This window comes from Galeopterus variegatus, unplaced genomic scaffold, assembly GCF_000696425.1.
Source record: "Galeopterus variegatus unplaced genomic scaffold, G_variegatus-3.0.2 Scaffold372, whole genome shotgun sequence".
NCBI classification, from domain to species: Eukaryota; Metazoa; Chordata; class Mammalia; order Dermoptera; family Cynocephalidae; genus Galeopterus; species Galeopterus variegatus.
In genome coordinates this window covers 53,980-70,389 of record NW_007726483.1, presented here as the reverse complement: position 1 = coordinate 70,389, position 16,410 = coordinate 53,980, and the positions used below count along the sequence as shown (strand labels likewise).

The following is a 16,410-nucleotide window of genomic DNA, read 5'->3' as shown; positions in this document are numbered from 1 at the left end:
CCCCCCCCCCCCCCCGCCCCGTAAAGTGGCTTTATCTGCTTCAGTTTGCCCTTGGTTAAAAAGAGGCTCCTAACAGGGGATATTATGTGGAAAAGCTGTTACCCCACCTCTCTAATGCAAACAGCAAATTCCCATGATAACGGGGTTAGAATACTGCTGCCTCCTCCTCTGCTGCTGAAAGTTCAAATAAGCCCACCCATCTTTAAGGCCCTTGGTACTTGGGAATTAGTCTTCGAGGCATTTCTTAACTCTTCACTCCTTTTCAATAATTTTTTGGGGAAAAGCTGTTGAATTACTCTGAAAATTGCCCTTTTCATCTTTGACAACTTCCTAAGATTAGAAACTGAAATAAAAACATCAGGTTTCTTAGTCCCAATGCAAAATCAGTTTTCTCATAGGAGACATTGATTGGGCACATTAAAATTAAGTTCCACAGTCCAGGTTCCATTCATTTTTTTTATTTCTTAATATGTTTTTATGTTTTAAAGGAATTCCCTAAATGAATAATAATGGGGGTGGGTAGGGAGAATCCAAATCAATATTTATTGTTCAACGGGAGAAAAGAGAGGCTTAAGTCATTGCAAACAATTTCAGAAATGGGGAGCATACTTGGCAGACAGCTCTCCAAGGAGAAAAGAGATGCATTAGAAGTGTCATGAATTGGTGCTTAGCTCTCAGTTCACTGAATAAGGGTGATAAGATGACAGCATTTCAGCATTTTTGCTTTAAGAAAGTATTGGTTTCTTAAAACAACTATGAGGTCTTCTTCTTCCCACACTTCACAAAATGCTGATTCTGTTCAACATAACTCTAGACCAAGGCAGGATTATCAGTAAGCCACCTGAAAGCTTTTTCCCACATAAACCTCAGGGGAGACCAGAGCAAGATGAAAAAGGTATTGCTTGGAAGAACGAGAGATTAATTCAAACAAATGATTAGTTTAGTGGCTCAGAAATCAGTCCACTGTGTTCCAAAGTAGAAAATAAGTGCATCAGACTCCATTACCCAGCCCTAAGAGACAACAAGTCTGGGCTAGCAAAGTTTAACTACAGGGTTTTCAAAGACTAAGGGAAGTACAGTGACATTCAGGGCTCCACCTATTAAATCTTTTGTAGCCCTCAGTTTTGGGTTTTGAACCTTTTCATAGTCACTGTCCCCATTCTTCCATTTCCTTATTCCTACTCCCAACAGGGAAGGGGATCTACTACGCAATGCATAACAAGCAAGTAACTCATCCTGAGAAAGGAATTTTAATGTCAGATGCAACACATTCATCCTTGCCTTGAATATGTGTATCTCTAATTTTAAGCTTGGTCCGTCAAATCAAAGGGCAGTTGATAACCTTTCACTGCAGTACACCTCAACTACCAGAAACCAAGACAGCAGGCAAACAATCGACAGAGAAAAAGAACTCCCTGTCATTACATCCAGAAACTGGCTTTCCAGACCTCTCAGAAACTGTTTATTTGTCCCCTCCTCAAAAGCAGAACATTTCAGTTCTGATGTATATTTCAAGGATAGGCTACTTAGGTTCCAAAATATTCCCAAGTTAAATGCTCCTCACTATTGTTCTTACTCCCAGATTAAGTATCTACGACAGATTGACTATCACTATCCAGGCTGCTCTGCCCCTGCTTGAACTCTGAGATCCTGTTCAATTTCACTTACATTTCACTCAGAAGGACTGAGTACTATGTCTGATTAAAGAAAGATCTTTTGTCTTACCTTTACTCTTCCACACAAGGCTGCAGACACGGGAGTGTCCACTGTACCAGATATGGTCCTTTCTAGCAGATCTGGGAGAGGTTATCTACATATGGCTAAGAACACTGGAAAGGAAAGCAAACCTTCCAGATCTGTAAGTACCTCTTGAATCAAATTTTAATTTTTGGAAATTCAAACAAATAGAAATCCAGGTACACATAAGTTGTAGAAAATTTTTTTGTGTTGTCAACAATAATGCAACGTATATCTAGAAGGTATCCACAATGACATCCTTAAAAATGGACAGGTGATGTTCCATAATGCTGTTTAGAACATAGTAACACTCTCCTATCTAGAAATGGGTTGAAAAGTATTTTTCAGAGGTAAGTATCAATGAATTTTCCCAAGCTGTTCTGTGTAATTCGGGCCTCTGATTCTTCACATTGGAGATTTTAGTTCTCTTATTACATAACTACATATTTCCTAAAGCTAGAATGATTTACCACCTAGGATTTTGCTGTTATTGATGAATGTCATTGGTCTTTCCCCTTTTCCAGCTAACTTACCAGCCATGAAGATTTCAATAACTGGTTGCTCAACTGAGTTCAGGTAAAAAAGAAGGAGGTGGAGGGAGATAAACAATGAAAGGAAGGAAACTGGAAACCAGGAAATGATAAACTGAATGTTTAGTAATTAATTGGTCTCTCAAGAGAGATAGTCTAGGTCTTTGAAGACAGTAAAGAGTCATTACATGGAAAGAGATTTATTCTCTATTTCCCACCACTAGGAGAGAAGGATATGTGTAAAACTCCAGCAGAAACCTTTAATGATAAACTGCAATAAAAATTTCTAAATAGTAAAAGGTCTTATTCATGTTGTTGAGTTTCAGAGTAAACTCTCCCTCTTCTGAGATGATCTGGACTAGGAGAGACCTCTATTAGTGTAGCTGGTTTATGGCCAATGCTGTCTAGAAATAAAGGAGTAGGATGCAGTGTTCTTTGAAAGTCCCTTGCTAACTATGGGTTTTTAGTACTAAGAACTAGCCTTCCCTAGGGATAAGAACATGGAGGACATAATGTATTAAAGCCAGCCACATCAAATGCCAGCAAGTGCTTTTCTATTATAAAAACAAAAAGATAACAACTCAGTGACTCCTTTCAAGAGTACTCCTCACACCCAAAGTACGGCCCTGACCTTTGAGAAACTCACTAGGGATTCTAGGCCTTAAATTTTGCTAAGATGAATTTACCAAAGAAATAATAATCCTACTTTCTTTCTTTTTTCTTTTTTTTTCCTTTTCGTCTTTTTTCGTGTCCGGCAACGGATCGCAACCCTCAGTGTCGCGCCCGCACCGGACCAGGACCGGCAACGGGATCACAACCCTCAGCGTTGCTCCCACACCTCACTCAGCCAGGGAGCGGGAACCGGTCTGTATGTGGGATCCGAACCCTCGGTGGTAGGCCACCGCGCTTCCCAAGCGGCGCACTGTAGCAGTGCACACCTCACTCAGCCAGTGAGCGGGAACCGGTCTGTATGTGGGATCCGAACCCTCGGCGGTAGGCCACCGCGCTTCCCAAGCGGCGCACTGTAGCAGTGCGCCACCGGGCCGGCCCCTAATCCTACTTTCTTTCTAAAACACAGTCATTTGAAATCACAGCCTTACTTTTTTGTCACTGTTTTCAACCATGCCATTTTCCTCATCAAATTTGATTCCCCATCAGCTTTTCAGAGTTAGCTGGTTCCAAGGTTTCTATCAGACTGTCCTACCATCCTCCCACTCCTAACTACCACAGCTACCCCTTGTGTTCTGGCCAAATAAATCTTTTGGCACCATTTTCCTTACTCCCACTGCTGCCTCCATATCCTCCTCCACCCCCTATGTCTGGAACAGTCTCCCTCTTCCATCTGCCATTTTTCTCTCTCCTCTCAATCTTATCATTGCCCCCAAAGCCGACCTCTCCTAGGAAGCCTTCCTTAATCAAGATTAAGGACTCTTCTAGAACAGTGGTTACCAGAGTCTGGGGAGGGGATGGGGGAAAGGAAAACAGGGAGAGATTAGCCAACAGGTACAAAATTCAATTTGATAGGAGGAATAAGTTCTGGTGTTCTATTGCACAATAGGATGACTATGGTTAACAGTTAAGTTTTGTATGTTACAAAATAGCTGGAGGAGAGGATTTTGAATGTTTTCACCATAAAGAAAAGATAAGTGCATGAGGTGATAGTTACATTAACTACCCTGACCTGATCATTATACAACATATATATGAATCAAAACATCAGATTGTGCCCCACAGTTATACGAAAAGCCTCAAATGCACTTACCTACCACGTACAATTACAATGTGTCAATGAAAATGAATGAATGAATGAATAAATAAATAAATAAATAAATAAATAAATGAATGAATGAATAAATAAATAAATAAAGAATCAAAGACTCTTCAGACTACAACAGACATTACCTGACACTGATGTCTAATGCATCCCAAATTTTCAGAACAAATTACCTTTCTGGGATAAGACGCAATACTTACATAAACAACTAGGGGTGACAGTGGTAGTGGAATACTTTTTCTAAGAGATATGAGGCTGGGCGGTTAGCTCAGTTGGTTAGAGTGCTGTGTTATAACACCAAGGTCAAAGGTTTGAGTCCCCATACAGGCCAGCCACCAAAAAACAAAACAACAACAACAAAAAAACAACAACCAGTGACTATGTGAAGAAAAGAGACTATTTCCACAAGCCATCCTTTTCAAAGTACTGAAGTCCTCTATTTGAATTCCCTCAGATCCTAAGAGTATCCTTGTCATTTCTCATCCCCTAGATGAAGTCTGTTCGCAAGTACATGCATATTTACATCAGTCAAGAGTTTGAGCAGATGCTTCCAACAAAGCACAGATCCTAAGAGTATCCTTGTCATTTCTCATCCCCTAGATGAAGTCTGTTCGCAAGTACATGCCTATTTACATCAGTCAAGAGTTTGAGCAGATGCTTCCAACAAAGCACGGGGTACTCTAATTACATGTTTGAATGTTGAAGGAATTAAAGAATCAATCAGCTATTAGATGCAATTTATGCAGGTTCCAAAGAGGTTATTTCTATACACAATTTTGCTTCTCATAGAAGTGAGATAACCATGACTATGAGTTTGGCTTCTTATTCTGCAGAAAGGTTTGAGGACCAAGTTTCAGATGTGGTAGGGTTACTCACCCTCATATCTAGTGAGTCCCATTTATGAAGCTGCTTTACTTCTGTTTTAAAAGCCTCTTTTATTGCAAGCCAACCTTTCACCATTGAGAAATTAGGGTTCAGGTCTCAATCCAAGCAAAGCTGAGGTTAGTTGCATCATCTCTATCCTCAGGGGCTTGGTATCCTGGGAAATCCAGGGTAACAACAGGGTGAATCTAGGACACACGTTAGCAGAGATGGTGCAGTGTGATGGGGCGGGCATCCAACACCCTAAGTGTGCTTTAGTTACCAGAATATTAGACACACCCACAAATTAAACAGCAAAACATTTTAATCCATTAATTCTAAAAATAAGAGAGACAATTTATATCTAGTGCCACCTCCTCAAAAGTCTACTGCAGATTAGACAGCCAGACTGCAAAGTATAAAACCAGACATTACAGTTAAAGATGCATTTTGGGACAAGACCATCATGGGGACATTTTCCTCCCCTCTGCTCATAAACATAAGTTGTCATCTTAAAAAATCCTTAGAAGGAAAGAGAAAGCTTTCTCATGCTCTAAAACCTTTCTCTTTATTTTAAATCTGTGTGCAGTGTTTGAAGGCAAAATAGATAATCAGCAAACTTACCTCTCAAGTACAAGGATCTGAGCTGGATTCCTGGGACTACAGACGGTGGTTTAGTTCTATTCCTACCAACATTGTGATGTGAGGTACTATGGTTCTTGTTTTAGTTACAAGAGGTGTTAGGAATGAATGCCCACTCACATTTAATAATAGCTTATCTAGCACGCAACTCTGCAGCACAATACCAACAACAGGAGTGTTTTAAACAGGGTGGAGAAGAAAGTAGACATTAATACAGCTTAAGGTTTCTTTTGTCCTTCCGCTCTTTGTACAATGAGAATTCAGCTCAAAAAGAAAACTCTCCAGAATGCCCATACTGTCCTTTGGTTCACCACATTCCAAACTTCTGACTTCTGATTCCAATCCCTTAGAGCCTCAGGCTTTAGTGATGTATCCTTCTCGGATGAGGAAATCATAGATTTTCCGGGTTTTGTTCACATCTATCTTGATGAGTGCTCTTGCCTGTGCCAGTCTCAAGCCTCCTTGCTTGTTACATTCGTTCAGTAGGGCAGATTTGTATTCTAAATAGGCTCCAGGGACCAACCTCACCATCTGACAGAGCTGCAAGACATGGAAAATTTAATAAACATTAACATCTGTCATTCTCATAATTTAATCCAGCAGGTATAGCAAAAAAAAATTTTAAGTGACATCAACTTCCAACTATTTATAGGAGCTATTGGGTGGCTGGACCACATTCCATTTAGTCTCTTCTTCTCTGGCGGGAACACTCCCTGAGGACAGACACCCAGGAAGAAAAAGCCAGAGTATGATGCTAGGAGAGCCTTTAGTACATGCAGGCTGGCTCAGGGGCCTGGGTTTGTCAGGGAATACAAGTATGTTTTCCTGAGGATCATCCTGAGTCTCTCAGAAGTCAAGCACTAAATGCCCAGATAGAGGCTCAGCACTATTCCAAGTCAGTCAGGGAAGAGCCACAGGGGACAGTGGGGGCAGGGGTGCAGAGACTTGGATTCCCAAGTGTGAATCACATTACTTTCAGTATTGGCATAAAGTAGCAGTCCCTGCTTTTGTGATTACCTTTCCTACTCCAGAGGGAAAGGAGATACAGAGACCTTACTAAGAGGCCACTTTAACTGCTAATGATCTAGAAAGTTGGCTCAATTCCTGTTCATGTGCCATTATACAGCAATGAGCAGTCTGAGGTCACCATTACATGGGTAAGGATAAAAAATGCTTGAAATGCCAGGTGTGATTCAATATTTGAATCAGACTGGCCTGTGACCTTCTTCAGCAATACATAGATATAACATATTCTTCCTTCTACTCCCAAACTAATCTTTTTCTTTTTTTTAGATAGCTGACCAGCACGGGGATCCAAACCCTTTGACCTTGGTATTATAAAACCATGCTCCAAACTAATCTTTACTGTTCCCACTGGATAAAATAAGATTAATACTAGCCCCTATACCATGACTCTTCCTTATTGTCTGACCTGAACTAATGACATGGAGTAGTAGATGGGGAGACTGAACTTGGGAATTATAAAAAGAGCACAGGAGGAACAAAAGAGGAATTATTCTTTTGGAATAGACTTCAGAGCTGTGACACATTCTTTTGAAAACTCTTGAGGATGATTCTTTTTTTTTTTTTCCTTTTTGTCTTTTTAACGGGATCGCAACCTTTGGTGTTGCGCCCACACCGCGCTTCTCTATATGGGCGGACCGGTCTCTATATGGGATCCGAACCCTTGGTGGGAGCGCCGCCACGCTCCCAAGTGCCGCACTCTACCGAGTGCGCCACCGGGCCGGCCCTTGAGGATGATTCTTATGAAGCTGTATTTAAATTTTAGAAAGAGCCAAAGCAATACAAAGATAAATCTAATAATTGCAATGGGGAAAAAATGTAGGCCAGGACATTTTTTAAATGAAAATGTGTGACTATTTATGATGGTGAAGTCCTTTCTTTATGCATATAAACATGTTCTGGAGACAATTCAAAAAATGTTTTAAGTGATGGTTATATTGTTAGAATAAGTGTAGAACTTATCAAAGTGAACATTCTAATAGGAAATACCTATTTTCATGTAAAAGTTATTTTACGTTTACAAAAGATTAATTTCATTTACATAAAGCACTTAGTAGAGTGTCTGGCACAAAATGCTCAAAAAATGAGCCGGCCCGGTGGCGCACTGCTACAGTGCACCGCTTGGGAAGTGCAGTGGCGCTCCCGCTGAGGGTTCGGATCCCACATGCAGACCGGTTCCCGCTCACTGGCTGAGCGAGGTGTGGGAGCAACGCCGAGGGTTGCGATCCCGTTGCCGGTCCCGGTCCGGTACGGGCGCGACACTGAGGGTTGCGCTCCGTTGCCGGACACGAAAAAAAAAAAAAGACCAAAAAAAAAAAAAAAAAGGAAAAAAAAAAATGCTCAAAAAATGATAGTTGGTGCTATTATTTAATTTTAATTTTTCTTTCCCCAAAAGAGGAATGACTGCAGAGTAATGAGAAAGTTCTCTGAAACCTGCTGAGATAAGCTCTTTAGCTCTTAAATTTCTAGGACAGGTTAGAGCAGTACACATATGTTAGATAAGTAGAGCAAAGTGGACTTGATCCTATAATGAATTTTTAATAACTCAATGAATAACCAGCCCCTATTCTTTTTTCTCTAGTCTTCCCCGAACTCCTTTTAGTTACCTCCTTTTCTTTTTCATTCAGCTTCTCCGTGCCAGGGAGGCCAGTGAGGTTCAAGGGAGGTGCACTCCGTCTACCTACAGACAGGCAGAAAAGAACACAGATTTCATAAGAGTGACAGTTCCTCATGTGTAAACTATAACAAAGTTCAGAGCAACCGGGCCAGCTCTGTATAGGATCACTATATCCAGCTGTAGGAAATCTTGATCCATCCCTTCAGGCCTGTTTAGCTAGCAACATGAGCTCCCCAACATTCACTTGAAAATAAAAATTCATATACAATCACACATAAATTAGCATCAAATATAACTGCTTACCAGTGATTATCGTCTATTTCTTCCTATCCACGAAGGAGATTCTAAAATCTGAAACCCAGATGTCATCCAGGTAAGAAAGGTCATACGCTGCTTGCCTTAATAGCTGATGAATGGAAATAACTCTGCAGGAGAGACATTCCCTAATCCTTGCCACTCTGTCAGCAGTACAAGGCAAACATGGTAATTAACCAAGTACTATGTGCCTTCAGATCAAAGGCAGACTGTTAGGCCAGCAAAAGGCCCTTCTTATTTATTATGTGAGGGAATATCTGTTCCTTCCAAAGTAGCCCTGCTTACCTGAAAGATCCACACACAGAAAAATAAGCTATTATATGGCAAAGCAGAGACTGAGGTCAATTCACATACCTGAGAAAGAACCCAAGTAGGAGGTCACAGGCCAGCATGGGAAGCTTATCTACAAAATTTTTTTGGTTTTGTTTTGAGTGTATATTTGGGATTAATTAGTATTCAGTTGGGAATGGATGAACTGGGTTAAACAAAGAAAATTTAGAATAATTTATTAAAATTTTATGGAGGTTGGGGAGGGACTGTTACAAGCTGCTCTGCTGGAAAATAGGTTTCCCTGTAATAACAAAGGGGATAACGGCTTACCCCAAATGCTCAAAAAGGGAGATAAAACCATTTGGTGCCTCACTAAAGTCGCCAGAGGCTAGACTATCATCAATGATGCAGGCTTCCAATTAAAAGCAACTTAAGGGGTGAGGAAGGCTAATACCAGCTTAGGAAGAAACAATGAATAAGTGAGTGCAGAGGGTTCAGAAAACACAAATACCAAAGCTCCACAATCATGTTATCCAGGTCATTCATTTTAATTAGCCAATACTAAGATATCTATATTTCTGTATTAAGATTGGGGGGGGGGGGCAGGGGCAGGGCACTGAAAGAAAGAAACTCAACAAAATAAAACTTGGATTTCACTGTCTTGGTGACTTCCTAAAAAGCTCCCTTTTCTCCCTTAAGTACTAAGAAATAATTACTTGAAACAAATGAATGAAAGAAAAAAAAATCACCATCCCTAAAGTGGCCTTATCTGAGCCCTGTCTAGATGCTGAATATACTGAAAGATTTTGCAAGGTCTGTTGTTCCAAGCCTCCAAAGAATAGTAAAACAGCAAATAGGTCACTTTTTGACTGCTCCTTTTCTAATCAGTGAAGTGGTCTGTATGTTCTGACTAGGAGAAATGGCTAATCTCTCATATGGAGCAGGGGTGAATGACAACCAAGAGCACAGACAAAGAAACACCACAACCTTGATTCAGAGCTTTATAACTAATATCTTCCCAAATTCCCAGTCATTGATTTCCAATTACTAAGGATCATGAGATAAAACATAGGTTAGTCTCACTCAGTAAACTAATGTCAAAATAAGACATATTCAGAAGGTAAAGCTAAGAAATACTAATACCTTAAGTCTTCAACTTATAAGAAATCCTTGAGTTTCTGGCAAGTAACATGGTTCTTTGCTTATGTAGGATACAAAGCTTTTAATTTACCTCCTGTGAGTCAAATCTCAAAATTTGTGGTAGATAGAACCAGAGTAAAGTAACTGCCCATGAACATTGGTAAAAGAAAGAAACTACCTCTTTGGAGTTCTTTCTTCCCCTGTCTCTGTACTCTCCCTCTGAGGACAGTTCCTTGCTTGGCCATGAAGATTCTAAAAACATGCTGATGTTTACAAACTGGGCTAACACTTGATTACCATTACTCTGCCTAAATACCCTGGTCCCACAGAAGAGGGGAGGATTGATGGGTCACCATAACCCCTAGATTACAAATTTCACAATCAAGACTTGCTCTGTCCTGGGATATAATTACCTGAATTTGAAGCCATTGGAATGGAAGGACTCAGGCCGGAATCACTACAACAAAGAAGAAGAACTTAAACTTAGGTCCTATCAAAGAAGGCAATTTCCAAAAGCTCCTGTGGGGCTGGGTGCCATTTATCAGGTAGATCACTTTGAAGAGATGTAATGAGACAGACTGCACTATGTTTTACAGGATATCTAATTGTACTGATCAGGAAAGCAAATCTGTTCTTAGGGGAAAAAAATCCTTCAGATTTGTTAAGAAGAGCTCTTAGTCCGGAACATCACTGACACCATTCATGGGAAGGATCGGAACATGATTCTCCAATGAAAATCATACCAGTAGATATGGAAGGGGAGAAAAAGCATGGATGGAAGCTGGGGGGAATTCACTAATTTTTAAAAATAAGATCAAAGTAGCAAAGTAGGACTCTAGAAGGCAAGTTATGTTTCTCAAAACTGTCAGTACCACACAGTTTCTAAGATGGACTGCTAAAATCTTTCTGAATTCTTCTAGCTAATCAATTATAATTACCCTGCCATCTAGGGTGCCCACAGAAGTGCCCAAAAATACATGTGAAGCCAAAGCATCCCAGGAGGAGTCCCCTTCACCCTGGACTAATTACTCACATGTCAGCTTGCCGTCGGAGCCACTGCTGGCAAGCACTACTGTCCTGGATATATTGGAGAACTTCAGAGAGCATGGTACGTTTAAGGCGCTCTTCCTCTCGTGTCTTCTTGAGGTGATCATAGGTTCTGGCACCTGGAAGTGTAGAAAATACCACAAATGCTATAATAATGCAGCAGAACTGAAGGGCTTCCTAACCGGCAAACAGTTCATCTTTTTTTGTTTTCCTTTGCAAAATTGCTTTCACAATTATTTTTCCAAGAGAAAAAATAGGTTTCCCCTAGTTTGAGATCCCTTTTTTGACACTAAATGAAATATTTTTATTCCTTTTCTATCTTTAAGAAATTTTTTTTTGGGGGGGAAACCCAGAAAAGTATATAGAAAATAAGAGTCTTTCATAAAGTAATTTTTACTATTGTAATACTTGCTTCCTATTCTGTTTTTTCTATTTGTATATTTTTCAAAGTCACACAACTGCTATAAGCATACACTCTTCCTTAAAAATCACTGGTCCTTGACCAGTACTACTCCTTTTCCCTATTTTCCAGAGGCAAACGATATCAGGTAACCAAAACTGGATATCATGATGTTTTCTACATGTTAACAAAGGCATACTGATTCCAAAATACCACACGAGTGGGTTTCAAACTGTGTTCCACAGAGCCACAGGATACCAGAAAGTATTTCAGTGGTTACTATGAAGAGCAAGGGAACCACCAAATACTGGTGGTCCTGGGCTCTACACATGAGCTGAACCATTAAACTTCAACCAAAGTAATTCCCTTTTATCTTATTTGTAGATTAGGGCTTCACGTAAAATTTCAGTTCAAAAACTGTTCCCACTGTTAAAAATAAAGAATAATTATAGCAGGCTGAACTTACACCCATAGGGCTATATTAAGAAACACAGCTACTTCTTGTAGGTAGTGGCTGATAGCTTTCAACAGGAAATAAGGAGGGAATTCAAACAGAAATAAGGAGGGAATGCTAAACATCTTTCCAGTAATAAGAGCGAAACAACAGAAACTGCTGTTTATGAGAATTTGCTGTGTGCCAGGAACTGTGCTATGTTTCATGCACTATCTCCAATCTAATCTTCACACTAACTATAAGAGACTTGGAAAATTGAAACTTGAACAGTTACAGAGCTGATAAACAGGAAAGACAGAATTTAAACCCAAGCTGTTTAAGTCTAGATCCCATGCTCTTAATTACTATAATACACTGCCTTCCCTTATGACCTGGTTCTACTACTGACTAGCTCTTTAATCTCTTTAAACCTTAGTTTTTTCATTAAATGGTGGTTACAGTACTTCATAAGTTTTTCATGAGAATTCAATGACATGATCCAAGTGAAAATTTTAGCACAGGGCCTTGTGCATGGGAAACATTAGTTAGAAGTTAGCTGCTTTCAGGGCCGGCCCGTGGCTTGCTTGAGAGTGGGGTGCTGATAACACCAAGGCCACGGGTTCAGATCCCTATATAGGGATGGCCAGTTAGTTCACTTGGAAGAGCGTGGTGCTGACAACACCAAGTCAAAGGTTAAGATCCCCTTCCGGTCATCTTTAAAAAAAAAAAAAAAAAAAAAGTTAGCTGCTATTAATATAATTACTACTACCTCAAGGAACTGGGAAGCACTTAGAGCCAGTCAAAGCGTGGTTAATTAAAATGATGAAAACAAGCATCACTAAATTCTAAAAAAGCTGAAGTTAAAACCTAGACTACAAAACACTTTTTTTTAGGAGCCACAGCACAATCCTAAATCTAAAGAAGCACCTCTTTTGTGTCACAATTTTTATTCTACCTCAGGTAATCTATAAATGGTATTTATAGGGATTAAATAGATGAAACTTTACTGGAAAGATTAAAAATTCATTCCAAAAAAGAAAAGGTTGTTTAAAAAAAAAATTCACAATACCTCAGAGACTTCCTTTACGTGTTTGAAAGACACTTGCCCTTTGATACAGCATGTAGCTGAAGCATACTTACTACAAAAATTGGTAATGCCTGCTGTCCTATATTCCTGGAGCCTCTTGATTTCCCTTCGGAGTTCAAATTCCACTGTTTTCCCCAAAAAAGAGTGAAGGAGAAAAATTGGAGAAACAATCAACATCAATGAGCACTTTTGCTGCTGAGCATTTTCAGTAATTCTGCCTTATATAAAAGAGTGGGCAATTTCATTTGGGGAATCCTATATGTTGGTAATTTCTCATCAGAAATTTTACACGAGAGCTGAGAAAAATCTGTTCCAGCTGTCTTGCAGCTGCTGTCTCCAGAGGCATCAGCTGGAATTGTCTCCTAGGAAACTTAGACTGAACTGGCTGAATTCATTTGTCTACAAAAGTAATGAATATTTTTTAAATAACCAAGTTTCCCAGCTCTATCTATCCTCTGTTAAAAGTTCTACCCACCTGACCACATTCTTTTATGAAACCTGTCTCTGGTATTACTTGATGTGGCCCTGATGCAAGGGAAGGACAAAAACTCTGTGCTCAAGCCCCTGTTAGTTTCTTTGCAGCTTTTCTCCTATAGGGACAAAAGGGCATTGTGTATTCCAGAAACCAAAGGTTTCTCCCTCCTCTGAGCACAAGATCAGGTTGCACTTGGGTTATTATGTGACAGAACATTCAAATTTGGGTGCTTTTGTAATAGAGGATGAAGAAAGAGACTGGACAATCCATGGGGTGTAGTTCTTTGGAGTGACATATAAACCAGGGATGACACAAACTGGGACAGGAAGTAAAGAATCAGTCACTCCGTAAAAACCACACAAAGAATGCCAACTGAACAAGGCGTTTGGTGAGGACAACCAACGTGGCTTAGATAAATGACTGCAATACTAAGCAAGAAATATTTGCATGATGAGGCAGGAGCCTTGATAAATTACCTTCCCAGGACTAAACTGGGAGACCAAATGCATAAACCTCATAATGAAATGTACAGAATAATCCACCCAGTCCAGACTGTTTTAAAGTCTAGGACTTATTGCCTTAACAACTTTAATTATTTATAGTGAAAAATCACATGGTAACTAGGTAGAGCTCTCTCAGGAATACCACAGAAAGGCAAGAGAATGATGAAGTGGCTGGGCCAGTTAGCTCAGTTGGTTAGAGTGTGGTGCTGATAACACCAAGGTCCAGGGTTCGATCTGTGTACCAGCCAGCTGCCCCCCTAAAACACAAAAATAAATAAGCTGGCTGGCCTCTTAGCTCAATTGGTTAGAGTGTGGTGCTGAGAATAATGGAAGCACTATCTCCATAAGTTATCCAACTCCATCCCCATTTTTAAAACTAGTTTTTTTGCTGTTGTTTTTGGTGGCTGGCTGATATGGGAGCTGAATTTTTGAGACTGGTGTCATTAACACCACGCTCTAACCACCTGAGCGAATCAGCTAGCCCTAAAACTAGTTTTAACACTAAAGTATTTATGAACAAAATAATATGTCTGGGATACGCATCAAAATAATCCAGTTGAAGGCAGGAGGGAAGGGGAGTGTGTGGTAAAGATGAAACCAGATGGCCCACGTGTTGACAGCTGCTGAAGCTGGGGGATGAATACATGGGGGTTAATATCTCTACTTCTGTATACATTTGAAAACTCCTATAATAAAAAGTAGGGAGAAAAACCACTAAACTACTATTTATCTGTAAAAAAAGAAAGCCACTAGGCTGTTTGAACTCTCTTCCCCCACTCTCACAGTTCCAAATTTATCTCATGGTAATAAAGGGGAACAAAGACAAAAGTATCCATTTATTTATTTACAGAACTTCACATAAAACACACCATTATTTCTCCTGTTTACATAAATACACACACACAAATACTAGTTCAAGTCTCAAAAACCACCTACATGCATGGCTTTCAATGAACTTGTCATGTTCCACTGGCCCCACAATCCTTGCAAATCGTCTCATTGTTTCATAAAGGTCTTGGACCTCCTTGGGATACCGCCGCTCCATTACTACACAGAAAGTAAAACACAACCATGTTACGAAGCATATAAGGATCCCTAACTTTTCTGTGTGTGCTTTTTTTTTTAATGAGAAGTAAAATGAAAGGACATTATTCCTAACCTCACCTGACTAATTTACCCATGACAGGAAGCAAACAGGAAAGCAAGGTATGAAAAACATTAATCATAATGATAACAGCATCACAGCAACTATCACACGGGGATGTTGTTATCACTGGAAGTCATCTCCACTACTGAGCACTACTGACCTCTCACATCTCACTGTCTTTTAATCTGTACAGGAGTATGAACTACTACCAGTAATGTATCACACGGGGATGTTGTTATCACTGGAAGTCATCTCCACTACTGAGCACTACTGACCTCTGACATCTCACTGTCTTTTAATCTGTACAGGAGTATGAACTACTACCAGTAATAGAAAAGACAGAGGCAAATCTTATATTCTTAGGAAAAATGTTGGCCAAAAGTTATGGTATTAACTCCCATAGGAAAACAAGAAAACTGCAGACACAGTAATCCATCTAGAAGAGACAGATTAGCCAGGAAAAGGTTTGTGATCTCTCCTATGCCCCACCTGAAATCTTCTTCCTACCTACACATCCTCAAGTAAGGTATATATAATTCATTCTCAACATGGGTCATTTTGCCTTCTTCTATTAAGTACTACGATTTAACTTACTGCTAACGAAATTATAGTTGACAACTATCACGCAAGTAAATGGTCACATATGCAGGGAGCCAGGGTCAGAAACTCTGGGGATCACTATTGACCAAACTTCTAATCAAAAGAGATATCTGTAAAAAAGACGGGGAGTAAAACTGACCAACAATAACTAGTAGGTTGGAGCAGCCAGGAACTCTCAAACTACTATTTGGTCATTTCAATCAAATAATCAGGAGTAACTAGGTTCTGTCTACTCTTGAACTAAAGATACAGGCTTTCACTTATGACAATTATTTAAATTACATCCTCTTTTCAGATGAATCATGCAAGAGACATTCTTATTCCAAAAATTCTAGGAGCTGATTTGATGAGCAGCCACAGATTATTTTCACTACAACAAAAGCCCCTCACTACAGGGATAACACAGGAATTTGGAGTAAAAATTTAAAATTTGAAGGGAAAAAAACCTGTGTACTGTATTATAGTCTCTTGTACATTCAGTACAATAGCAAATGAATACCTCTGAAACCACATTGCACATGCTACTTCTACATAGTCAGAAGCAACAGAGCTTCCCCCAGCCCTATACTTAATATAGTTAATAATGGGCAAAACTGACCTCTGTCCACCAGTTGAAAATAGAATTTATGCAAGAGTCAATGTCTACTATGAGTAAAGGTCAACACCCAACTAACCTATTATAAAAAACCCAGGAATTCAAATAGAGAAACCCACTACTGTGGCTATCAGAACACAACAAATTAATGTATATAGAAAACGCAAGGGGCCAGCCCCATGGCTCACTCAGGAGAGTGTGGCACTGGTAGTG

At 39.8% G+C, this 16,410-nt stretch overlaps 1 protein-coding gene across 4 annotated transcripts in view; it reads right to left on the bottom strand.

The window, feature by feature from the left end:
• Window positions 1-5,209: 5,209 nt before the first annotated feature.
• Window positions 5,210-16,410, bottom strand: part of TADA2A (transcriptional adaptor 2A) — a 57,279-nt gene continuing 46,078 nt past the window's right edge. For 3 of the 4 annotated variants that reach the window (XM_008568059.1, XM_008568060.1, XM_008568062.1), the window contains 6 exons: window positions 14,792-14,902; window positions 12,931-13,002; window positions 10,944-11,076; window positions 10,324-10,367; window positions 8,175-8,248; window positions 5,210-6,084 (listed from right to left, as the gene is read on the bottom strand). In XM_008568059.1, coding sequence (XP_008566281.1) covers window positions 5,899-6,084; window positions 8,175-8,248; window positions 10,324-10,367; window positions 10,944-11,076; window positions 12,931-13,002; window positions 14,792-14,902 — 620 coding nt within the window. In that variant the 3' untranslated portion in view covers window positions 5,210-5,898. The remainder of the gene's footprint in view (window positions 6,085-8,174; window positions 8,249-10,323; window positions 10,368-10,943; window positions 11,077-12,930; window positions 13,003-14,791; window positions 14,903-16,410) is intronic. The other variant, XM_008568061.1, reaches the window with a different exon arrangement.